We start from the raw sequence: 27,608 nt of genomic DNA on the forward strand, positions 1-27,608 counted from the left end.
GAATCTTCCGGCTTTTACATAAATAAAATAGAATTAAGTGGTTTTGATACTAATTAAATGAGGTTTGAATGTTTGAAGATTTTTTTTTTCCAAGTGAATGTGAGAAACGATGTCAAAGAAGTGAAAAATGTCAAGTTGACAAGAGGACTAAGGAAGTCCCCAAGTATATTTTTCTTTATAATTGGGCAAAGACCTGGATTTATGAATTTGTGATGCCACTTTTCCTACTAAATTAACCACCCAATTACCCATCAAGTCTATTTTTTAGCAGAATTAGAAGTATTTAAAATTTGTGAAGTTTTCTAGGAAAACAGGTTTTCTAGGAAATGTTTTCTTAGACTGCTCATTTTTTAACTCTTGACTTGTAATTCACATTTTTTTGCTAAAATACAGATCAGCCAATCTCTTCAGGTTTGGCAACTTTGACCGGTTCTCTTTACCCATCCCTTCATTGGTTCAAGGAATACTGAGTACAGAGCCTTATGCCAGGCAGTGTCCCGGGGGTTAGATTTATCAGTGTAGGTTGAAAGACTGTTTTCTGGAGCTAGTATTTTTGAGGATGAGAAGCAGGGGAGAACTTAAGTCCCTTAGATAAAGACTGGAATATTATGTGAAAGGTTAACATACAGTATGGGAACTCTGCTGTTTTTAGTAACATCACTTCTTAAACTAATTTGGATCCTTTTTTTTGACTAACTTGTTGCTCTGTAATTTTTCTAAAATCCTTCATGAAGTCTGAAAGTAGTGTTTGATATTCAGTGGTTAATAGTTTCTAATTCTTAAAAGCATAAAACTTTTACATTACAATTTCACAAGTAACGTTTCCCTTAAAATAACTCATATAAATGTTTAAATCATAGTTGCTTGAGTCTTAAGGATAGATATGCCTCGGTGGTAAAATATTTTACTGACTTACTTATCTTTTGCTAAGTGTCAGTACTTTGAGACCTTCAAAAATCTTTTTAGCTGTCCTGTACATGGATTGCTAGTCCGAAGCTGTAAATGCATAGTGTTTCATAAAGAAAAATATTTTTGGTTATACATATATACTTAAAACTGTTTATCTTACATATACCATTTAGATATATAGTTACTATAATTTATGGGAAATTGTAGTTGACGAAAAGTTGGAAGTTCTCATTTTAGATTATATTTTACAAAATTAATGTGTAAGAAGTATAAAAACATGTTTTGGGATTGTTTTAATTTTGTTATGTTGGTAAATATACAGAATATTTTATAAATACATAAGACTACTCCAGATAAAGTTCCCTCAGTAAAATCAGATTTTTTTAGTATTTTGACTAAATATTGTAAGTATTTCTTTATCATTGTTCACAGAAGTAAAAGCTATACCAAACTAGTGACAGAGGAAAAGTTTATTTCAATTTGTTGGCTTTCCTGTATTGCACAAAATACCTCATTTTTGTTGATGATTTTTAATTGATTGATTAATTTGAACACAAAATAACAGCCAAGGCTACAACAAAACCTCCTTTTAGGAAAGAGGCTATGGTGAAACCCTTGGAAATCATAATGGGTTTGGACCAGTAATTTCCTTCCAGGAAGTTTCTTCTTTGCTGGGTCTTACTCCTGAGCTTTTCTTCCATTCTGTAGGGTAATTGCTGTAATTTTCATCTTTGAAAAGCCATTCCCCCCAATTTGTACTCCTCAGTTTTGTCTATGTGGGTTTGACAAGCTTGGTTGGAACTGGAGGGGTAATAGTTGAATGAAAGTGCTGCCTTCTGCCTCTCTGGGCTTAGTCTTCTTAATTTAGGAGACATGTGAAAAAGTGACTTACCTCTAGAGTGTGGTTTGTTTCCTAAGACTTCTACCTTGAGATCCTAGAAATAATTTCAGTTATTTATAAAGCCCATTAAATTGTGACAAGAATGAATCTCTGGATGTCGTGTCTACTCTAATTCTGGATGAACTGTACCAGTGTAGCATGCAGCTGGATGACGAATGATACACAGGTTTTAAGTGGAACCCGCAAATTGACATTAGTGAAAGAAATGAGTTTTAAGATTGCTTGTGTTGTACTTAACAGCACAAAGAATAAGGACAAATAGGGACAGTTAATTGATTTTTCTTCTAGCTACAGTAATATTTGTCATATTTGGAGGAACAGCTTTGATTCTCAGAAAATTTTTGTTATAAAAGGAAATTGCTGAATAGAGCTATCTGGAGCTATTACAGAGTTTCTGTGTACAGGAGAGCAGAGAATTAATGTTTTTCATTCTCTTTCCTTACAGAGAAATAAGGTGTGTGTAACAGATTCTTGAGAGTGTTGTTTACACTTTTAGATTGATTCTTATTAATAGTTTTGGGACAGCCAGCTGTGTTAATAGCTGTTAATACATCCTTAGCTTTAAAGTTAAAAAGATAAAAAGGAGAAAAAACTTTTTATCAGTAAAGTGTTTATTTTGCATTATCTGCTTAAGTAGCAGTTCAGAAGAGCCTGGAAAATGATTAGTACCAATATAGTGTGAAAATATGACCTTTCAAATACTGTAGTACTTTAATTACAAGTTGATTTAAGCAAAACAGAAAGCTTTGTTTATATATCATTCATGTATTAAATATTGCTAAGCAGCAACAGCATTTCTCTAGTTTGTGAAGATTGCATAATTAAGACTAGAAAAAGTAGTAAGCATTTTCTTTGTATTATAAATTTGGAAACCTTAGAGGTGGTTTTTCGTTGTTTACATTGAAGATTGTATGAATGTCTTTAGCAGTTTGGTTAGATTTTGTATGCAAATTACTAGATATTTTGTAGTCCTTTGTCCATTGTAAAGTCAGCCAAAAATTAAAGGTGTTAACTAATAAGAACAAATCAGAGATAAAATATGAATTGTAATTAGTATTCTATTAGTGTATGGTGAAAAGTATTCTATTATAGTCTGTCAGAGCAAAGAATTATTCTAGCAGCTTTTTAAATTATAAAAATGATGTATATTCATAATAGAAAACTTGATAAATATCTAGATTTATAAAGTAAAATCACTTGTAATTCTATCAGTTGGAAATAATATTAACATTTTGATATATTTCTCTTTACTCTTATATCTTGTGTAAATTTCATATACTCAGTAAAATTGATTCTATATCACTTAAATGCCTTTTAAAAGTTTCTTATTGTACTTGAATTTTCATGCCAAGTATTTTTTTTGATACTTACATATTACCTGAAGTTTCTGTTACAGAGAATGCAACTGTGACTTTTTAGACACATAAACATCTGAGCCATCCATGATTATGGAATTATTGAGCTAAACATAGACAATACATGTTATTGACTCATGGTCCAGAAAAGTAGGAATATTGGCTAACGCTTACTGAATGCTTCTCACGTGCCAGGTGCTGTTGTCTGTGATTTACATGTCTAAACTTTAAAAATTCACACAGCTCTATCATCTGTTTTAACAATGAGCCCTCGAGCAGTTAAGTAATCTGCTTAAAGTTATTCTCCCTGCAAGTGGCAGATGTAGTGCTCTAACCTAGGCAACCTGGCCCTAAAGTGAGTGCTCTTAGGAATTGTACTTCTCAAGGTTCTGTCAGTTCATCTTCTTTGTCAGAGAATCTTAGCCCACATATTGTTATATTTAATTTCATAGGTTAAAAAACTTTAATGCTTTAACTTGCATTTCTCTATTTATAAACATAAAACTATGGATAGTCCATAGAGAATTTTCATTTTGTTTTGTACCAGTGTATTAAGTTTTCTTACCGTACTAGCACAGTGTTAACTGTTGGTATGTCAACATTTGAGGTATGATTATGCCAACCCCTCAACCCCACATAAGTCGGTAAATTTTGAGGCTGGGCTTGAGCTTGTGATTTTTTTTGTCTCAGCCTGCCAGAGTGCTGATATTACAGGCCTGTGCTACCCCCTTCTCCCTTTAAAGAAACTTTTTAAAAGTTGACAGTGGGCATTGAACCCAGGTCCCTGCATATGCTAGGCAAGCCCTCTATCAATCACTAAGCTACTTCCCCAGCCCCTAAAGTTTAGTATTAAATAGTGCTTTTGCAAGTTACATTGAAATGCATTATATTTATCTTAGTGATGCTGCTTTTCTTTCTTTTGGTACAAATTCTAGAATGTAACATTTTGAAAAGGCCACAGAGCCAATTTGAACCAACCACTCCAATAAATCAATCCTAAAGGATATAGGTTTGTTACTTCTGGGGCATCGCAGGGGAATGCTACTGGTTCTTGGCCGTAGCTTCAAGAGAGAATTTCTAGTGAAACTCACATAAATGTATAACCTCCAGGTAACTTTATTGAAGAAGTAAACATTGATTTGCTATGTATATGCTAGTCTATACATTAAATGTTCATCAAAGGTATATCTTGGTTTTTTTGTTTCCTTTCTTTTCCTCCCTTTCTATTCTGTGCCCTCAATCCCCAACACTTTTTGGTTTTTTGGTATTACTCCTGAACTAGGTTTTGGTTTCTGCCAAAGCTTATATAAGGCACCCTTTTGAACTACAAAGCGTTTGTATGATGTAGTGGCATTAACCCTGGGTCAAATATTGGAAGACTTAAATCTCTGATTCAATCTTTCCTGTGTATTAGTTGAACTCCACATTTCACTTCCTCTACCAAAACTGTATCTCAGCCCATCCTCTCAGCCTGTTACAAAATACTCTCTCTTCCCCTACTTCCATTGCAGATAAATGAACTCCACTGTAGACTCTTAGAATTCTCTGCTTTGTTACCATGTGCCCTGAGGATACAGACTTAAATTCTTGAATTGAAGTACCTGTTTTCTTTATAATCCTTCAATTATTGGGCCCAAATGCTGTTTATTGCCACATCTGTCATCTTTTTTTTTTGGCTCAGGCTCTTGAGAACTGTTCTGCTCTTTGTGATAATCTAACTTTACTCACGCTGCCTCAGTGATAGAAGATCTAATACCTTCTTGACAGACAGATTTTCTAGTCCAAATCTTAATTATATCCATTGCATATGGGCATAGATATTCATTTACTCAATTTAAAATACATTTATTCTGTCGTCCTCCTGTGAGTCAGGCATGAGTCTACAATAGTGCTCAGATAGCCCTGGCTGCTTCTGTGTTCCAGTGATTTCCAACCATCTTGGAGCTTGTTATCCCAGTACTTTAGAAACTTTAAAACTCCAATATTGCGTTCTGTCTTAGTTCTTTCATGTATTAGATGTAGGACTTTGAACAAATCACTTAACTTCTTCCTGTTTCACCTTTTGTATAGAACTTAGGAGATTGTTTTAAAGATAGAGTTGATATAACACTTTTAAAATAGTGCCACATAGTAAGCATTATAAATAAATTCAAGCATTTGTTTGTTTGTCTATTTTGTGGTACTGAGGATCAAACTCAGGACCTTGCACTTTATGAGGCAGGTGTGGTGCCACTGAGCTAAATCACTGGCTCTGTTTGTTTATTTATTTAGCAGTCCTGGGGATTGACTGACCCAGGGCCTTTGTACTATTCTATGTTCCCAGTTCCCAGCCCTTTTAAAATTTTTCACTTTGAGTCAGTCTTGCTAAGTCAGTCACTAAATTGCCCAGATTGGGCTGAAACTCAGGAATCCTATCTCAGCCTTCCAGAGTGCTGGGATTACCGGCATCTGCCTGCCATCACTCTTGGGTTAATGCGTTGTCCTCGTTGCTTGTTCCTCAAATTAGTGTGTCCTTTCTCCCAAGTCCTGGTGCTCTCACTGCCTGCTATGTTACCAGATGCCTGCTATCAGCAGGAAGCATCTTGGAACATTTGTAGTCATCTGCCTTTACTGCTCGTTTTTCCTAGGTCATCATGGAGTCTTGGAGAAAAATGGCAATAGTGGTCTCTAATTTAGTTGTACAGTCAGGATTTTTGTTGTTTTTGTTTTGTTTGTTTGTTTTATATTTGTTTTCTGTATTCCTGGTAAGCTCCCTTTCCCCTTTGCTGCTGAGCTGTTCCAAATTTAATCACTGTCCTTAAGCTATTTATCGAGAATTCTCCAAGAAACCTAACTACTGCTTCACTCTGAAACTGTTAGTAGGTGAAAGTTCTTCACTGATCTTTCCTTTCAGTTAGTCTTTAATGTGTATCTTTACTCACTGTCAGCTCGTTCTTTCTCTCTGGTTTCAGAGAAGGTAACTTCCTCATCATAGTCGTATGTGTATCTTTTTTAAGAGCATAATGTTCTTGAGAGGTGGGATCAAGTCTTTTTTGTATTGATCTTCATCAGTGCAACATAATAGGGTCCAACGTGGAGTGTTTGATGAACGAATGAATATGCTCTGTTTATTCATCTTCAAAATGAGAACTATAGCAGTCTTTTACAGAATCATAAGGACTAGGTGAGATAACATCTGAAGCTGGTTTCTAATAGTGGTATCACTGAGATACCTAAAAGAATTTTTTAATCATAAGCTCAGAATTTTAAGTTAGAAGTAATATGTTTCCGGTAGGACAGTCATATTCACCTTCTTACAGAAGCTCTTACAAGGGGCCTGGAGGAATAGAGGATCTTCAAAATCTCCCTCTGATCATTTGGAGCTGCTGCTGTGTTGCCGTTTGTATATGGAACTCCATATGTAGAACATTTCATTTTTTAAAGTTCTACTAAACATTGCTTTAGGATCACTAGTCATTAATCCAATCTTTTTAAAGAGGAGGTGAGTCCTACTTGTCCAGATCGGTAACAGTTAATAGGACATTGAGAACTGATCCTGAATTGCCTTGACTCCTAATCCAGTGTTTGCTACTTGACAGCATTCCTTTTTATTTTTAAAGTCAGTTTTAAAGTTTGAAATGCAAAAAAGTAAAACTTGTGGATTTGACTGCCATCTAGGACTTACAAATTGAGAAAAAGAACTTTGTTCTTTAAGTGAGAAAACTTACTTCTGAGCAAATGAATAAAGACTTCAAAGGAAAATTTTTACCTGTTTAAAGAATGTACACGATTCCTTAGAGATACTTTCCTATGAAAGTAAGTCATCGTTGCTAAGAGGAATTCTTTAACATGCTGCTTGTGAGTCATTCTTATCTAAAGCAGCCTTAACTCTGCAACTTTTAGCCTCTGTTTGCACTGTCCTCCCCAAAGTAATGCTGAAAATTTTTTTTCTATTTCATCTCCGATTCTTTTCCATCTCTAATGAAGATAGGTTGGTTTATAAAGATCAATTTGTTGAGTATCTGCTTTGTGTTAGGTTCTGTTTAGGTATTTTGTATTAATTATCTCACAATCTCAAAGCTATTTTAAGTTAGGATGTTATTACTCTTTGAAATCTAGCTGGGGCTCAGTGAGAGCAAAATATGTGCAATATTACTATTATACCTATATCTAGGAAAGGGCAGAACTGAGATTCAAGTCCCAAGTGTGTCTAACTCAAAAGCCTTACCATTTACTATAACGCCTATTAAATTGTTAAGCATTTTCTAGATTCTGAAATGCTTTCTTAATAGGAATGTATTGGGAAATTAACTCTAAAGTCACTGTTTAAATACAGCTAGGTGCAGATCCACAGTCCTAAAGCTTATTCAGTGTAATACAGTATCCTTTTTACAAAAAAAAGTCATGTTCCAGAACTTGGAGTTTCTGCAAGCTTAATTGCTTCATTAAGTTTAAGTTAAGTACACTTCTTGCAAAAAAATAAAAGTTAATAGAACTTTGAATCAGTTGAAATATGTATTTAGGAACATTTGGATATATAAGTTGCTTAGGGTGTATTGACTTGAATAAAACAGTCAAAATCATAACACATAGACATAATTATTTGACATTTATAAAATAATCTTTTAAATTATAAGGCTGACAGCAGTTTTAACTTTTTTCCCCAGTTAAAAACAGTGTACCTTAAGTATATATATAGAAAAAACTGATTCCTTGCAGTAAACATGCTTAAATATTTTTAAAAAAATATTTAATCTAATTTTTTTTGTCTTTAAGAGTATACCAGAGTCATAAACTAAATAGTGAAATGAATTTAGAGCACATAGATTGGGTACTGGATTAAAAATATTTATTTCTCATGGTAAATGCAAATGAGCCATGAAGGAAGCATACATGTTTTTCTTTTTTGGATGAGAATTACCAAATAGAAATGATTTATTTGTTCCTAATTTTCAGAAGCTAAATAGACCTGTTTTAGTGTGTACTACTAGAACAGAATAGCACGCAGACTCCACATTCATGCCTCCAGAAGCTGAAAAGTCCAAGATCAAGGTGTTTCAAGGTCCCTTGTCTGGTCAGGTGCTCTCTGCTTCCAGGATGGGGCTGTGATGCATCATGCTCCAGAGGGGAACCCTGCTTCTTTTCTCTAGCCCTTTTATATGGTCTCCTAATCCTATTCATGAGGGCTCCACCTTCACAATTTACCACCTCCTGAAGGCACTGCCTCTTAATACTGTTACATTGGTGTTAAAGTTTCAATATGAGTTTTGAAGGGGACACACGTACTATTCAAACCATACCCAGTAGAGAATCTGGTCTAATGTAACAAGAAAAAACAGGACAAGATGGTGATATTTAGCAAAGCGATGTGCTCTCCTAATTTGAATTTATGAAAGAACCATGACTGAAGCTAACTTCTTCCTTCCCTCCCCGTCTCCTCCCTACTGGGATTGAACATAGAGCCCTGCACGTGCTAGTCCAGTGCTCTACCATTGTTCTATATCCCTAGCCCATTGTATTTTTTTTTTTTTTTTGAGGCAGGGTCTCACTGAGTCACCCAGGCTCTCTCACCTCAAATTTGTGATCCTCCTGCCTTATCCTCCTCAGTAGCTGGGATTACAAGAATGTGCTGCCGTGCTTGGCTGCCAGCCCAGTTTCTGGTTAAAAACTTTTCTTGACCAGACTGAGATAAGCATACAGACCTAGTAACTCAGTGTTAATACTGGCCTACTTCAATATAAAGTAGAATTTTTTTTAGTATGGAGCTTCTTGATGATTTGAGTGTTGTGGTACAGTGGAAGGACTCTTGACCTAGGACATTTAGACTTCTTCATTGCTCTAATTAGGTATGTGCTCTTTGATAAACCTTTGAGACTCCGTTTTCTCTTTGTAAAATGAAGAGGTTTTAATTTAGGCTCATTGTGTCTCTAAAAATTTCAGTGAGGGGCAGTGTGTTGTATGTTCTTTTTGGCTTTTCTCGAAAACATTTTGTGAGATGTTGCAAAAATTAGTAGCTTTTCAGCTTTAGATTGTTTGGTAAAATACTATAGGTATGCATTATTTCAGTGATGCTGGTTAAATCGTCATATGAAGTTGTGGGAAAGTTAGCTATTTCTTGCATATTTCTTTTTTTGTGTGAGTTGATAATATTATGCAAGTTTTAATTGGGCTTGAGAACAGACTTTTTAATAATTTCATGTGGTGGATGTGTTAGTTACTTTTCTCTCCTTGCTAAGACAAAATACCCAACACCCAAAGTTAAAGGGGGAAAGGTTTATTTGGCTCACAGTTCATAGAGTTTTCAGTCCATAATCAACGGACTCCCAAGACAGGGTAGCAGAGGGGCAACATTGCGTTCATGGTGGTGGAAGCAGCAAAAGCAACTGGGGACTTTATTCTGTCTTTCTGCCCCTTTTATCTTATTCAGACTATGGAGTTAGGGAGGTGCCAAACCAATCACTCCAGTGTAGTGGTTTAGTAATCACATGCCTTTAGTCCTAGCATCACACATTCCAGATTTAGCTACCTTCGAAAAAGACTGCATGAGGCTTTGGAAAGACATCTAGACACAAGCTACAACAGTGGATTTTGTTGTTATCACATTTGATTGTACAGTTAGGGTTCTTCAAAGGTAAAGCTCACTGTGGCACTGAATACAGTTTCACATTGTTTTGACCTTTTCAGGTTATGCGTAGTTGGTTTGGGTGTAAACACAATTTGATATTGTCTTAGTTTATAGAGTATTGTTTTCTTTTAAGAAAGGCTGATGAACATACTCATTTTTAAAACTGTCACTTCAGCTAAAGAGAATACAGAAGTTAATCATGGTGCTTACATATTACTACTATGAGATTCCATGCAAAGTACATGATTCTTGCTTTTCCATTATTTCTATGTGGTAGGTAAATGCTTAAAGAGTAATTTCATATACATTATGAGGTTACTGGTGTTTGGGATTTGATTGCATATTGAGAAGTCCAGCAAATTTAAAGTGTTGATTTTATGGATACAATAGCTAATTTTCTTAATAGGGAGTACCCGTAGGTATAATGTTTGAAAAATTCCAGTCAAGTTAAATACTACCTTTTCTGATACACTATATTTCATTGAGCCCACTAACATCTCTTTTTCTCATCAGTGATAGAATATAGTCCATCCAACTAACAATCAAAAATATCTGGGGAAAATTATATTCATACTGAGTATGCAGAAGGTTGTTTGTTTTTTGGGGGTTTTTTTCTGCCTATTCCCTAAGTAATGAAACAGCAATTTATGTAATGTTTAATCTAGAGATGAGTTAAAATATATGGGAGGGTGTGGTAGGTTATTTGCAAATACTGTACTACAGTATTTTATATAAGGGACCTGAGGATCCTTGGAGTTTATCTGCCAGGGTCCTAGAACCAGTTCTCTGCAGATGCTAAGGGATCGCTGTACTTACATGATTGCTTCTTCTTACAGCCATGATCAAGTTATGAAATGTTAAATGTACATTTTTCGTATATGTAACGCTCACTTAGAGAATAGAGTTTAAATAGAGTTGTTAGTACTTCTCGATCAATTACTCTAATTAAATGGACTTTAATAGATCTGGAAGCTTCACCTTGTATCTTTGAAAAAAAAAGTGTTTTAAGTTTCCCAGAGGAATTTTCAGATTGACTTTTGGACATAGTAGTTGTATTGAGGACTGAAGTACAAATTATAATTGAACCTCCTGTTCAATTAATCAACCTCCTGTTGATGACTTAACTCTCTCATTGTGTTACTATCCTGTACGTTAATAATAATAGAGGCCAGTTGAATGCAGATTAGGTATACTTTGTAATTTTATGGATTGCCGTTTTCTCTTTCTCTCTTGCCCTCCCTCTCTCTCTCTTTCTCATCTGAAGCCAAGGAGTGCTGACCTATGTCCTCCAGTCCTTTATGTTTTTTTTAAATTTTGAGACATAGTCTCACTGTTACCCAGGCTGGTCTCAAACTTGTGACCCTCTTGCCTCAGTCTTTTGAATTGGAATTAAGGCATACACTACTGTGCCTGGTAGCTGCTTTGCTTTTCCAGTTGATAGTCATTTCTCTCTTTTCTCGATACCAGTTATTTCTCTTGGCAGCATACTTCCATTCCCGTCTGATACCCACTGTAACTAAAGAGAAACTTACTAAACATCAGTAGTTTTTATGTTGTTTTAAATCACTAAACAACCTGCATAAAGGAAGACACAAACTCGGAGCAAATGCTATATGTCTGATGCTTTCATAATCTTATTTGCCACATAATTCACCATCTTCCTTTTCTCCAGTTATGAGCAGATGAGGAAGTGAGGTTTACAAAGTTTAATAATTTGTTTAGAGTGTGTTTGAATGTGCCCCACTTGTGATTTGCCTCACAGCTTGGCTCTTTGGCTGTTATTTTGATGGTTGACATTGCTTAAGGAATTACTGATAGAAAAATGGGATTATTGCAGATGTTAAATGTCATTGCTTAATCATTGAGTCCTTATTAACTATACGTGGACTGCATTCAAATAATTTTTTGAACGTTATCTAGGCATGATACCACTTATACAAGGGATATAGTGACATAAAGGAAGAGAGATCTTATTTATTCTGAATTGCTTACTATCTGAGGAGGAAGCTTCCTTAAATAATGAGAGCTTTTAGATGTATCTGATTAGAATGTTGTCATTCCTCAGATATTTGTAATAAGGAGGCTGAAGCTTGGAGTTAAGATCAGGCATTTTTCCCTTTTTTCTTCCCCCTAGCTGTGTCATTCTGAATTGCTTGGAATGTCATTCTCACCCTTTTCCCCACCCACCCTGTTCCAGATATCTTCTTGTAGATGATTATTCACAAGAGACTAAAAGACTTGTTGTTCATTGTATATAGTGGATGTGAAGAATACAGTTCTGTTTATTTTAATTTGTCTCATGATGTAGTTCTAACTCTTAATAATTATAGAGCCTTCAAGATGTGTAAGTATATAATAGACTGACATTCTTCCAAATTGAGGCATTTTGGAAGATTTGTGATCATTTGAAATAATGTTGATGAACAATCAGATACCTTTGAAAGAAAGCAGACTTGTTTGTTAAGAGTTATTTTTGTTACTGATACTTACAAGTGAGGAAATTAAATCCTGGATGGAGGAAGGTAAGGAGGCAAAGGTCACTTCTAAAAAATTAAAATCTTGATTGTTAAAAGTCTTACTAAACTATAAGCATTGAAAAATATTTAATTATATCTTCTCTTTAAGAAAGCTTTTGTTCCTTTTCCTGCTAAATGGATTTGTTTTCTGATCACTTTGTTACTTGAGCTTCTTGAGTGGGAAGGATATTGTCTGCACCTCATAATTAGATAGCACATACTAATATTGAGAGTATGTGTGTGAGTGTGTATGCATGCACCTTTTATTATTTTATTTATTTATTTATTTTTAGTACTGGGGATCGAACTTGGGTCCTTGCGCTTGTGCAGCAGGCGGCAAAACCGCTGAGCTAAATCTCTGGCCCGTATTTTATTATTTTATTGTTTTCTGAAGGCTTAGTTGCCAGATCTCATCTTGACTATTTTTGTAATTACTGCATCGTAAGTAAATCAGTTTCATCAGTGGGATTAAAATCCTTAAATAATTTAGAGTAATTTAGTTTAAAAGAATGTTATTACTGTTTTTAAATGTTTTACATAAAATAGAGCCTTTAAATTTCATCACTTCCTGTGTGTAGACTAATATTTTTATGGTTAATATATTGATACAAGGGTTGAACATTAAACAGAAGTTTTAGTGTCAGTTAATGTTGTAACCAGGATATCGGAGAGATACAGTTCATCAGTAATAGTTACTTTGCCAGTGTTGACATGTTTGATACCAAGACCAAATCATGTATACTGTACATGTGGGAATTACACTGGCAGCCTGCTGTATTTGGTATTGTTGTGACTTTTTTGTTTAGTGTAATAAAAGTTGTAGTTTATTGATTGTCGTCGTCTTCTTTTTTTTTGGTAGTGGGGATCAAACTCGGGACCTTGCGCTTGCAAGGCAGGCAGCGGAACCACTGAACTAAATCTCCGGCCCATTGATTCTCTTCTTAAGGACCTGTTCTACCCACTATTTTCTTCCCAGTTAATAGTTTTTTTTTTAATAAAGTTAATGATTAAGTGGCCCTCTGAGGCCTGTAGTAAGGTAAATGGGAGAATCTGAAAATATTACCAGATAAGAAATTTGAGAGTCCGTTGCTTTTACTTTTCTATACTATATTTCTGTTTGGAAAGAACATTTGGTTATTTTAAAAATTGATTAATTGCTGCAATGTTTATATTTTGAAAATTGCATTGGTATAAAATGGGCAAAGTTGTATTCATTCAGCAGATACTGGTTTACTGCCATCTAAATGGCACTAAAAAACTTAGACCCTCAATCTCATAGACTAGTGGAAGAAAATGCATAGAATTAAAAATTTTGAAACAATATGGGAGTGTAGTGCTAAATATACTATTTGTTTGAGGAGATAAGAGATGGATTCCTGTAAGATAGAATACCTGAGCTGTGTTCAGAGGATATTTGAATGATCAGATAAAGGAGCAGCAGAATAGGGGGACAAAAAGAAGACATTGGGTGGGAGATGAGTGGGGGAGGAGGGGCTGTGATAGTGATGGAAATACTGTGAGAAGCAACAACTTGATCTTGAACTGAATGTTTTCTTCCTCCCCACCCCGAAGATTTTTGACAAAGGAAAAACTAAAATAAGGCTTGTTTCCAGGTGGTTTTTATCAACATGACAGAACAGGGGAGAATGTAGGAGGACAATCTGAGCAGGCTTTGGTAATGAGATGAGACTGCCCAGAATTTGGATATGGTAGGTTTGATCCTATCTGGAGCATTTGGTTAGCATCACATAGCAGGTCGTTGGATACAGGAGTAAGTGAAGAAATCAAGGTTCAAAACAGTTAAATAACTTGCTCAGGGTCAGATGACTTATAATAAAGTGATGATACAAATCCAGATCTGACAGCAAAACCTACATTCTCTACTAATACACCATATCATGTTTATCTAGGTAATCAGTGACTCCAATCTGGTATTACTTTATTGTATTAGCACAGTGAAATGTGAGGTGAGTCCAGTGTTTTGGATTTTGGAATATTTAAGTTTTGATTCCAGCTCTGATTTTGGTAAATCATTTAATCTCTTTGGGTCTGTCATCCCATTTATTTGAAAATATTTTTAGTAATCACTAGAAGGAACATACAGTAGTTCATTGCCTTTGGCTCCATCATTATCTGTAAGGAATGAACACTAAGAAAAATATTACATACAGGCTTGGATTGTAAAACAACTCTTAATTTATGTAAATTATAAAAATACTTTTACAACATTCGTAGCCTCTTGACTTGTATTTTAAAATTCATTAGTTTCTAATTGAAACTTCAGTAATTTACATTGCCTAGAGACATTATTATACTTTTCTAGCTTACATTGAATCTCATAGAGCCTGAAATGATCATTTGACATTTTGCTCAAATATTAGCAGTATGGGTATTTGTGGAGTTAGTAGTTCACATCAACTCTTTCACTGAAATTTTTCTGAATATTCTGGTTAATATGTTCATTAGTTAATGCTGTGAGTGTCTTAGTTTGATTTATTATAACCGCAACATATGCTCTCATCAGACTAAAACCACCTCACACATGGAGTACTTGAGACCATTATTATCACGTGGGGTTGTATCTTTCGTGAAAAGCCACATAGATAACCACACTGTTATGTTTTACATGGATGACATGGTGCGTATTAGGATATCTGGTAAAGATTGGCAGTAGTTTAGGTGTAGGGGTAGTTTCCTGTAAAATCATTTTGTAGGTCTGTGGTAGGCCTAGAATTTTTAATAGAATTTAGGTAAAAGGAAAGAAATTGCTCTGTTAAAGCATTTCTTTTTAAATCTCTTCGGAAAAGATTAGAGCAATGCAATTTGAATCATGGGCTTTAAGAGCCTCTTGATTTAAGAGTTAAGCTGGTGTTTTAGAGATAGGGTGAATGAAACTGTTTTGCTTACTCCTCTCTCTTTCACATCCGTATACTTCAGATATGACTTTGAACGGATTCCACTAACAGTAATTTTTACCAGTTCAGGTAGGATTGACCATGTTGTAAATGTAGAACTGGGAAGATTTTTGTGGCATAAAAAGCATTCCTTAGTCAAATGTTAGCAGAAAATCATTCATTCATTCAGCAACTGTGTGTGCTTATTGTATGTTGGGTATGTTTTGTTTTAGAGGTTGAGGAATTCAATTAAAAGAAAAGAAAAGAAAAAAGGCCTTGCCTTTATGGAGCTGATCTTTGGTGTGGGGAAGAGAGATCAAAAGAAGCAATGAACAATGTGGGGCGGGCTGGATTTGTAGGTTAGCAGTGTGGGTTTGAGAAGGCTGCTATTGTAAATCGGGTGGGCATTTAAAACTTCATTGTAAGTTGACAGTTGAGAGTGGAGATTTGAGCCATGCAGATCTCTGAGAGAAGAACATAACCATACAGAGAAGCAGATACAAAGACTGAGCTAAGCTTGCTTACCTCTCCAAGGGATAGTAAGGAGGCTGGTGTGCCTGGCGTGAACAAGGGGGTAAAGGATGAAGTTGAGAGATTATCAGATTAAATAAGACTTTGAAAGACAGTGTAAGAACTTTTAACTCCAAGAGAAAAGAGGATTGTGAGCAGATGAGTGACATGATTTGATTTTTGTTTTCAGAAGGACACTCTGGCTGCCCAGTAATAAAAATAACAATTAAAAATCTGAGAGTTAAATGATGGTGGTTTAAACCATAGTGGTAGCATTGGAAATAGTGAGAAGGAGTTGTATTCTGGATATATTCCGAAGAGAGAACAGGGGTTCCTGTTATGGGGTTGGAAGTGAGGTGAGAGAGTAAAGATGGCGGTAAGCTTTGTGGACTTGATGCCTGGAATGGTGAAGTGCACATTTGCTCAAGTTGGGAAAGACTGCAAGGGAAGCAGCCCTAGGGGAAAAGAGTAGAACTTTTGTTTTAGACTTGATAAATTGCAAGTGCTTACTAGACATTCAAGTTGAAACATTAAATAGCTGGATATGTGAGGTTGATGTGGAGGGTAGAGGGCCAAACAGGATATATAAATTTTGAGATTGACTTAAGAGCCATGAGAGTAGATGACATCAACTCCATCTAGAAACTGTAGATGGACAAGATGTCTAGAACCGGAGCCTTAGAAATGGAGATTGTGGTCATGAATTAAAGCTAGTAAAGCAGACTGACAAGTAGGAACCAGTAAAATAGGAAGAAAAATAAGAAATTACAGTGCTTGGAAGAGCTAAGTGAGCAATCTGTTTCAAGGACTAGGAGTGATCAGCTCTGTCAAATAAGATGGGATCCGAGAATTTGACTGCAGTATAAGATTTGGCAAAGTAGCAATAGGGGGTGCCTTTCTCAAGTAGTTCCAGTAAAATAGTAGCAATTATAGCCTTATTCAAGACATAATAGGAAAATGGAATTTGCAGTCAGTGATTGTAGAATTCTCCCTCACTCCCTGCCTGTGATTGCACTGTGAATGGAGGAAGAAATCATGCGGTGCTGGTGCAATAGAGAAGGGTTGCATTTGTTATTTTTTAAGTTGGGAAACTGACAATTTTGACAGCAAATGGAAATTGTTTGGCAGAGAAGAAAAATATTGATGATGCTGAGAAGGGTGATTGCCAAAAAGATGTCTTTGAATAGGTGATTTGGGATGGAAATTCTTCCTCAGACTTCCCCCCCCCCTTCTTTGCGCCCTCCCTCCTTCCCTCTGCACTTGTTCTGGTGGGGCGTGCCTGCGTGCGTGCGTGCGTGTGTGTGCGCGCGTGCGGTCACCTAGGGTTACCGTTTAAATAACGTTCCGTTTTTGAAGTTCTGAGTTGGGCCTTGAAATTCTGCATTTCTAATGAGTTCCTATATGACATTTCTGGTCCCTCTGCTGGACCTTTGAGTACAAGAACTTGGCACTTTGAGCACAAAAACTAATGTTAAATTGGCATAAAATCCCATAGTATGGTGGAAATGATCGGTTTGTGCAGTGTCTCTTCAAGTTTCTGTTCTTTCCAGTGGAACAGGAAGCAGTAATCAGAGAGAGAGGACATCAGAAGTGGTATAATTTCACCTAGGAGAGTAGAATCAATAGACTAGAAGAGCAAGATTGTATGTAGAGTTTTAGGAAGGGCATATTGAGTTAGTGGTTATGAATTTAAACTGAGATGGATGAAATATGGATATATTTTATTCATTTATTTTCAACTACTTAAGTTCATGTCAGGAATAGATGGGCTGTTGGAATTTAGTGTTTTAGATGTGGGGAGAGGAATAGGAAAGGGTTAAGTGATTTATGGATATACAAATTATGATTTCAAGTGGAGAGTTCTACAGCTAACAATGAGAGAGGTCTTAAAAGATTAGAAAAGTTGTCTGTCAGCGCCACAAACTTTTCAAATATATCTCTTGTATTAAAATAGGTTAACATCCTTTTAAACCATGCAGATTTATGAGTCATTTAATATTTACTATATGAATAAATATACAAAGATTCTCACCCCTTTTTTTTGTCTTGTCTCTTCTCTTTTGGATATTACAGATGACCATGGATGAAAAATATGTGAACAGCATTTGGGACCTTCTGAAAAATGCAATTCAAGAAATTCAGCGTAAGAATAACAGTGGTCTTAGTTTTGAGGAGCTCTATAGAAATGCATATACAATGGTTTTACATAAACACGGAGAAAAGCTCTACACTGGACTAAGAGAAGTTGTTACCGAACATCTCATAAATAAGGTATCCAACTTTAAAGGACTGTTGCTAATACAATATCAAATGTAGAAAATCTTTTATATACTGTATTGTATTTTGACCAGAAGTGTTTTTTTAAAGGCTCTAGGAAGCCTATAGGAATTACTGTAATTCATGACTGTATTAAAAAACCTCACTCAAAACTTAGAATCAATTAAATCATGATTTCTGATGAGGGAAGATGAGTGCATTCTCTATAATTGCAATTAATGAAGCAGACATTTGGTGATTAATAAATGCTTATTAATTACAGATAATTTTTCTCTTAAAAATGCTTCATTCAGCCCATTTTAGCCTTTTCTGTATATTTGAAAGTAATGGAACGATTGTACAAAAGAAAAATTCCCTAAGATTTTTTGCTAATTGAAATTGACTTACTTTAACTAATGTGGTAAACACACTATTTTAAAATACAAAATAGTGTGGTATAACTTTATAGCATAGTTCTGTGATTTCAAAAATGTATTTTTTAGAAGTATTTTTATAGAGCAAACTGCAAATGCAAATTTATTTATAACCACTACAGTATCTTGCTTGAAGATTGTCAAATAAAATGTAAATTGATTCATAGTTCTTATATGATGCTAGGGTATTCATTTTTAAAATTTTATTTAAAAAAGAAAACAAAAATTTCATGAATAGTACATTGACTCTTGTGTACCTTTCACCTAGATATACCAGTTACTAATTTGCCACATTTTTGCAAATTTCTATTGGTTATTATTTACTATTATTATCAATATTATTTTTACTGTACAAGCAGAAAATAAATTCTAGATTTTATTTATCCTAAAGTACTTGGCAACATTTCTCTTAATAAGGGGATTCTTTTATATAACCAAAACTGTAATCAAAAGTTAAGCCGTTTCATACTGTTATACAGTTCGTACTCAAATTTCACCGTTTGTCCTGTGTAGCAGTGATATCCTCCATAGTAATTTGTTTTCTGATCCAGGATCCGATCCAGGATCATACACTGAAATGAAGTCTTCAGCCTTTCTTTGTCTTTCAGCCCATTGACATTTTTGAAGAGTATAGGTTGGTTGTTTTGTAGATTGTCCCTCAGCTTTTGGTTTGTCTGATTGTTTCCTCATGACTAGTTTCAGGTTATGCATTTTTGGCAGGAATAATACATAAGTGATGTTGTGTCCTCAGTGCATCACATCAGGAGGCACATGATGTCAGTTTATCCCATTATTGGTGATGTTAACTTTGATCACTTGGTGTCCGCCAGATTTCTCCACTGTGAAGGTACCATTTTTCCCTTTGTAATTCATAAGTAATCTGTTCAGTTTTATTTTGAGACTGTATGAATATCCTGTTCCCCCAGAAACTTCCATGTGATGGTTTTAGCATTCATTGATGATTCTTGCATGAATCATTTTACTGTGGTGGTTGCAAAGTAGCAACTTTCTCTTTCTGTTCTTCCTTCTGTATTCCATTCTCTCAAAGGGGATTAAATGAGCCAAGGAATCTAGTAATTCATAAAGCAAGGTGATTGTATTCTTCATGCAATTAACAGTCTTTCGTTAAGTGCCTATTATGCACTGCTTTAAGTAAAAATACAATGGACGCAGAGATACTATACCATCCCTTCCTGGGGTTGTTTTACTCTGTCAGAAATGATGCATATTTTAACAGTGAAGCATTATATAGTTAAATGAGTTGGTGGTAAATAATTTAGGAATTGAAATGAACAAGAGATTACTCTGGGAGGTAAGATTTCATGGGAAAGGGTGAAATGGAAACAAATCTTTAAAATATTGGGGTGTAAAAATGAATAATGTGAAAGTCACTAAGATGGTAGATAGCATATGATTATGTAAAAATGAACTGGTTACATTTAAGTTGCACATAGGATTTGATTGAGGTAATTAGGAGGGATAGTGAATTATAGTGTTAGAAAGATGATCCGGAATGCTTGACTAAGGAATTTGGACTAAACAATGGAGAGTTTTTGGTGTTTTTAAAGTGTGTGATAATTTGACAGAATATTTGAAGATTATGACAGTTATATAAATGTGGAATGAGGAGGACATTCTCTGGAATCAGGAGTAGACCTGTTAAAATTTGGATACAGTAATAGAGTAGGAATGAATGAAGGATGGTAGAAATTCTGAAGTAAGGTTAAGTAGAATTTGGTTACTGATAAAATCATGGTGTCACCAGTAAAAGTACTGTGAAGTTACAGCAGAAACTGATTTGAAATGAATAGGGGAAATGCTGTTTTGTTTTGTTTTGGAAAATACCTTAGAAATTATTTTATGGGTGAGGAAAATTGAGTATGAGGCCAAAAAATGCTCAAATAGAAATAGGTGTTTATAAATATACAAGTTTAGAGCTAGATATGGAGATTTGACATTTGGTAACATTTACTGAGGAATGTGTATTAGATTTTAGATCATGAAAAGCGCAGAGCCAAGGGACGAATGTTCAGGAGCAAAGTATGGTAAGTGGTTGGAGGAATAAAAGACGTGAAATATTTGGCACTAAGTAAGAAGAGTAGGCTGGAATAGTTTCACTTAAAGCTACTGAAGGGTAGAAAATTGGGGCACCAGGGTCTTTAAATATTGGAAGACTATGGGATTAAGAACAACACAAATTTAGAAGAGGGACATGCTCACCTTTGCCAGAAGTTCCATAGGGAATCATAATATGATCATAACTAAAACTTACATAACATTTACTGTGTGTTAGGGCAAGTCCTCCTGTTTTCATGTGTATTAATTTAGCTAGTGTCACAACTCAGTGCTATCTCATAGTACAGAAGAAGAGACTGAGGCACAGGAATCGATTTGTCTAGATGTACATAGTTATCAGCCAAGCTGGAGTTATCCAGGCAGTGTTGCTCCAGGCTGAGCCCTTGACCTCTCTGTACATGTGCTCTTGGAACAGAATGAATTGATCACCATGCAGTAAGCATACAGAAACTGAGGTGAGGAAGGAGCTTCAAGATATTTGACTCACTGTTTATAAAGCTGTAGTCCTTTCAATTCTAAATTTCACCTGTATAAAAAGGAGTTGAAAATAATATCTAACATTTTTTATTTCTAAAACTGGTCTGAATCTGATAAATTGTCCATCTTCTGGAATGTGAGTTGAAGAGACTTTATAGCCCTGGTGGGAAATATGCTGAGAAATTGCTGAGTGAGGAAAGAGATATTTCAGTAGGAGTTGGTCTGTATGTGGACCCCCCACCTCTGGCCCTTTAAAGAAGTGCTTTGCACCGTGGGCACAGATGGCAGCTCATGCAAGAAGTGAGGAGGAGAGGAGGCCAGAGTGTGAGGTCAGTGTTTAACTGAATGGTTTTTGGACTGGAGACATGGTCTAGTAGGTATTAAAGTCATGTGAACAGTAACTCCATGAAAGTTTTAAGAGTTGCTTGCTAAAGGGGTCCCGTATCTAAGTTTAACTGTTGGCTTAGCTTGGGCTACTATAATATATGTCATACACTGAATGGGTTAAATAACATACATTTATTTCTCACAGTTCTGGAGGCTATGAAGGCCAAGATCAAGGTATCTACAGACTCAGTTCCTTTGCCTGGTTTGCAGTTGGCCTCACCCTTACTGTCTTCACACAGCAGTATACTTCCAAAGGATCTGCCTCCACTGAGGATTAGAGCTTCAACGTACACATTTGAGGGGGACATAAGCATTCAGTAGTCCATAACAACTATCATTTCAGAATAGGAGGCGTTCCTTACAGTATATTCCCTAAAACATGTATTTTATTTTTGAAACCTCTGTTGGTTTGAACCCTTTTAGCTAGAAAGTAAGAGAATAGTTGAGGGTTCTCTGGTATAAAATACCTACCTACCTTTAATCTCACAGAAATATACCCTTTTTTGGTTCTGAAAGCGTCACTGATCTGTTCATCAGTTTTTTGAGTTGTTTTGTTTTCTTGTTCACTGTTTTTGGCAGTTAGCTGAACTTTCAGTGCTGTGGCACAGATAACCAGGACATATCTTTTCACATTGAAGAATTAAAAAGAAGTATCATGTTGATGTGCAGTCAGGGCTGGCTTTTTAATATGGTTTGTTGGTACTTTAATTGGCCAGTGAGAATAGTGAACATTTTGACCAGCTTTTTTAGTAAAACAGACAAGTGCAGTCAGGATAGATGAAAGGGATATTTCAGAAAGGGTGCTTCTTGGGAATGGAAGCTATTACTGGATTTGGAAATAATATTCCAAAATTGAGGCAGGCACATAAAATTTAAGTGTTGTTTCTCTTAAGTTCACTTCTGGTGATGTATCCTTCTAGAGAGAAGAATGTCTCCTTTGAGGAAACTGAGACCCAAAGGAACTTGGTGAAATTCTCAGGATAACAAGGAAAACATAGGGAGTATGCCTTGCCATAATGTACCTGCTGATGGATTTATTGAGAAGAAAAAAGAGGGAAGACTCCAAGATAATTTCTAGATTTTTGACCGATGGACAGCCAGCTAGGTGATTCCCTTTAGTGGTAATGGAAGGACCTGTTAAAGGCCCGGCAGGCACTGTTCAAGCATTTGCAATTTATGAAGCAGCGGTTCCTGCTTCAGGTGCATGTGTAGGACATGAAAGTGGTAAAGTGGGTTGGAGTAAGTTTTGAAAAGTATTGTAGGGGATTTGAATCTTGGTCTGTTGGTGGAGGGAGCTGTTGTTTTTAATCTTCAAAAAAGAGGCTGAGATAGAGAAGATGGAGTAAAATGTTTTGTTTTCCTGCTGTCTTGTCTTGTACTTTTTTCCGCAGTTAAAGTTATTGGGAGAAACTGAGATCATCATTATGTTGAATATTGGAAGTACTTTGAGTGGTCATAGGAATGAGAAGACAAAGGCTATGAGCCAAGTATAGAATCTTGTAATTAATATTATGTGAGGAAAGTGACATGAATAGAAAAAGGGTTATTCCAAGAGAAGTAGAGACAACTTTGGGACTAGGGTAGAGAAAAGAAATAATTAAAAAGTAAAGAAGATAGCAATCATGGGATATGAGAGACATAGAAAATTGAGTGACTTTTACTTTGAAAGGGTTGAGAGAAATGTTGGGAAAGAGCACTGTGGGGGTGGTTACCCCTCTTTCTTGATTTTGGGGGTAATTTTTAGTGATATTCTTTTAATATTAAAGAGGTGAATAAATGAGCTAAGGACTTTTATCTTTGTCTCTTGCTCCTTCTGTGTAACTCGCATTGAGCTGTCTGTTGAAATGAATCTGAGAATAATCAGTACTCAGAATTGTTTATTTTCTGCATGTGGGGTAGTAACATTACCTACTGAAGTTAATTACCACCAGTTAAAAGCACAGTGTGCTTTGGGGGCTGTATTCCTTTGTTTTGTTTTTTCTTTTTCTTTTCTTGTCTATTTTTTGTTATTTGTTTGTTTTTGAGATTAGAGTATGTCACTCTGTTGGAACCAAATTGTGATTTTGTGAAAGAAATGGTGCTCTACTTGTTTTCATGGTACTCGGGAGAACAAAGATAAAATTGTCATATTGCTGTTTTATATATTTTACTACTACATTCTGTCAGTTTATATATTAACTGTGATACTAATGACATAATATCTTTTACTGTATATTTGTATTATCTTAACCATTGAGAATGTAGTATTTTAAAAATGGTAATTCATAGTGGGATCATTCTGTAGTATACTTCCAGTTTTCTTTCTGCATTCCTTCCCAACCAGTAAGAAACTCCCATTTTTCATGGTACTCTTTTCTGCTGAGAAAGTTTTCCCCAAACTGACAATTCAAGTATTTTTAATTGCTTCCAAAAAGCAAAGCAAGGGTGAGACGTTATGGGACACACACGCTGCATCTGTCCACTTCACAGACCTCTACAGTGAAACAGGGAAGCCTAACAGTATTAGCATTCGTATTGCCTCAAAAGATGTCATGAGATTCAAAGTAAAGGCACAGAAAAGGTGACCGGACAATATATTTTTATAATTCCATACGTAAAGACAATCTACTACATGCTAAGAAAAAGGGAAAAACATTAAATTTGGTAAATATCCAAAAAAATGTCCGGTATCAGACATTATCCACTCAATCAAGAGAATATATGAAAGTTTTTTGGAAATGGAGCTCAAACTCGGGACCTTGCGCTTGCAAAGCAGGCGGTGGCACCACTGAGCTAAATCCCGGCCCGGGACGTCATTTTTTTTAAGAGCTTTATTTTGGATATTTACGGCAAAGAGGGAGGGTGGGAATATTTGATTTTGAAATTCAAAGTAGTATGTGCTTTATGAAGTTCTTAAACTTAAATTACTATATATGTTATTATATACAGTCATAAAATTATTTCTAGAAAAATCATCTTACAGCAATCACAATTTTTACTGTAGTGGCTATCATTTCATTAATGATGCTAATATGATTTTTTGATTGCAGCTTTTCTTAAAGTTAGAGGAAAATAATGAGAGTAATATTTTCAATTTAATGAAAAGAAATTTTATTTCACTCATTTATCTTACTATTAGTGAGTTTTGGGGAAGTTTAAAATAGCTACAAATATAAAATTCTTCTAGCCTCAGTAAAAGTTTGATTTGAAATACAGAAGTCTAAAGATTGTTATCGTACTATGTGATAGCAACATCTTTCACCAGATTTATATTGAATATACAAATCTGTAATTGGAGTTTGGAGTGTGAAGTAAACAAGTTCCTCTCAGTCATCTAGAAATTTTTGTTCTTTAGAGGAAAGAATACCAAGTGTCGTAATCCTTTGCTGTTGCTTCATCCATGTGAACATTAAAACTGTGAAGGCGGTTTTCTATGAAAACAGCAAAACATCGCACTCTTTTTAACCCTTTATATCAGGATTTTGCAGGGTTAGGGAAAGAGCTGTGAAGTTGTTTTAAAATTGTTGGCACAGATGGACTTCGTGCCCCATGGTTTGGCTCCCACTGAGAGTCACTTTTGCACTAAGCTACTTTTACTGTGAGCTTTGTTGTATTACTCCGATGTGATAAATGGAACATTTTTTGAGATCTTCAAGAATTCTTTTAATGGCATTCCCTAGAAAATTAAGATTTATATAACTGGCAAAATTACTGAAATGATAAAGCCCCTGACCACATTAGGATTGATACAGCGCTCAAACTTAAATGTAAGGGGAAATACATGCTGGTTTTTTAGCTCATGGTAAATACTGTGTATCTGTATGTTACACTGGCTTCATCAGGTGAAACAGAGTGACTTGGTCAAAGTCCTGGTTAGTAACTACCTGGACATAGTTTTCTAAAATACTTATTTTGATTATTTTAGCTTCTAGGTGACTCTTAAAATACCACAGATTTCTAGGACACATCTTTTAGTGTTATGATAACACTTATGTACTCTTCTTTTTTTTCTCTTTTAACTCACCCAACTCCTGTTGTACTGTGTTTTCAGTACATGGTTTATAGTTTTTTAGTGCACTATAATGCTATTTAAATTCCTGTACTTTAAGGATTTGTTTATATTTGTATTGAATATTGTCCTGGTAAGTCATCAGTTTTCATTATTCATGTCATCATTGATTATATGGCTCTGTAATAGGTCCTTCCCTGAACTTTAGAATTAAGGCCTCATTTTAGAGGTGATGATTTCTTCATCTTACCTAGACATTTAATTAGGACTGTCTGTCTAGGATTTTGCTCTAGACATTGAAATTTAAAGACTGAAACAAATTTAGTTAATGGTTAAAATTGTATGTGTTGAAGGTTGCCGGTGATTAGTCAGAATATTATGTCCTTCAACTCTGCAGCTAGCCCAAGAGCTGTGGGCCCAAGCTCAGCTTTGTCAATCCACAAGACTCAAGAGCAGACTGAGAGCCTGTAGCCTGTAGCTCCTGGTCATGCTCCTGCTTGCTCTCCTGTCATCCTTCTTGCCTACTCCTGTTCCTTTCTCCTTAACAGTAGTTTGATTGATTGGAGAATATGTATATGTACTGATTTGTATAGCCTCTGTCACACTGAATATAAAACAATTGCTTCACTCTAGAAGACTCCTTATGGTAGCCCTTTATAGTCACATCCTCCTCTTACCCCAGTCCCTGACAACTACTGATACCGTCTTTGTTACTGGCTAGAGTTTTGTATTTTCCAGAATATCATATTTGTAGAGTCATAGTGTTTGATCTTTTGAGACTAGCTTCTTTCATTTGGCAAAAATATTTTGAGATTGATACAAGTTGTTTGGTATGAATGTACTGTAATTTCCTCATCTGTTTTACCTATGTGTTTGTTGAAAGATGCTGTGTATGTATATGGCTTTTTGTGATTCTCAGTAGAGCTAATGTGAACATTTATGTACAGCTTTTTTGTCTGTGAATGTAAGTTTTCATTTCTGCCAGGGCATCTCACCTAGTGGGATTGTTGGGTCATGTGGTAAATGCATATTTAAATTCATAAGCACTGCCAGACTGCTTTACTGTAAGGCTGTACCAGTTTGTATTCCTGTTAGCAATATGTGATAGTTCTAGAAGCTTGGAGTTGTTGTCAGCACTTGATATTGTTAGCATATTTTAGCCATTCTAATGGGTATGTAATAGTATCTCATTGTGGGTTTAATTTGCTTTTCTCCAGTGGCTAATTTTGTTGAACCATCTGTTCATATGCAAAATTACCTTCTGAATATCCTCTTTGGTTGAAGTGTTTATGTTCAAGTCTTTTGCCCATTTTAAAATTGAGCTATTTGCTTTCTGGGTACAAGGTATCAGATTTTTTTTCCCAGTCTGTATGTTTTTCTTTCCTTTCTCCTTTCCTTTTCTTTTTTCTTTTCAACCGTGTCTGTAGAACAAAAGTGTTTATTTTGTTACGCTTTCAAGTCAGGTTTGCAATTGCTTAGCATTCTCAGTTTATACTTTATAATGTAAACTTTTTCGTTTTGTTACTGTGGTTCTTTGGAAATATGGTATGACTAGGTATTGTCTCCTAAAGCAAAGGTTAGTGTTGAGGGTTAATCAGTGGCTTAAAAAGCAGCACTTGGGGCCGGGGATTTAGCTTAGTGGTTCCACCGCAAGCACAAGTTCCCGAGTTTGATCCCTGGTACAAAAAAAAAAAAAAAGCAGCACTTAAAATTACATAAATACTACTAAAACAATACAAAAACATTCATGTTGAAGAACTTGTGGAAAGAGAAGGGAATACAAATGGCTACTGTGGCACTGTTTAAACAAGTGGTTTCCAAGTCCTGGATGTCATACCAGAATTGCCTAATTTGCACACACAGGTGGTTTTTGCATTTTGTGTGACCCAAAGTATGCTTATTTTAAGTAGACCTTTTCAGATCAGTTTTATATTTACATCAAAATTCAATAGAATCTACAGAGGACCCCCCCCCACGCTGTTAACATCCTTGTGGTACATTTGTTATGGTCAGTGAACCTACACGGACACATACATCACTCATAGTTCATAGTTTACCTAAAGGTTTGCTGTGAAGCCATTCTGTGGGTTTAGACAAATGTGTAATGGTGGTGGTTTGTTTTTTCATTAATTTTAAGAATATTTTGGGTAATAATCCCCTATCAGGTATGCCTTTTACAAATATTTTCTCCCAGCCTATAGCTTGTCTTCTCATCCCTTTGGCTAAAATCTATTTTAAAAGGCTTAAGTGATTTTAATTCTCTATAGGATGATCAACCATTAGGTACTACTTATTTTGCAA

At 35.4% G+C, this 27,608-nt stretch overlaps 1 protein-coding gene across 3 annotated transcripts in view; it reads left to right on the top strand.

Moving 5' to 3' along the window:
• Positions 1–27,608, top strand: part of Cul3 (cullin 3) — an 85,553-nt gene that overhangs the window by 1,554 nt on the left and 56,391 nt on the right. The window contains exons 1-2 of one of the 3 annotated variants that reach the window (XM_021244281.2): positions 17,107–17,282; positions 17,763–17,960. In XM_021244281.2, coding sequence (XP_021099940.1) covers positions 17,763–17,960 — 198 coding nt within the window. In that variant the 5' untranslated portion in view covers positions 17,107–17,282. Of the gene's footprint in view, positions 1–17,106; positions 17,283–17,762; positions 17,961–18,825; positions 19,227–27,608 lie in introns of those variants that run through there. The other 2 variants (XM_004864460.4, XM_087205984.1) reach the window with 2 other exon arrangements.

This window comes from Heterocephalus glaber, unplaced genomic scaffold (genome assembly GCF_053883595.1).
Source record: "Heterocephalus glaber isolate CG9 unplaced genomic scaffold, H.glaber_assembly_v1.0 deba00000621, whole genome shotgun sequence".
Classification (NCBI taxonomy): Eukaryota; Metazoa; Chordata; class Mammalia; order Rodentia; family Bathyergidae; genus Heterocephalus; species Heterocephalus glaber.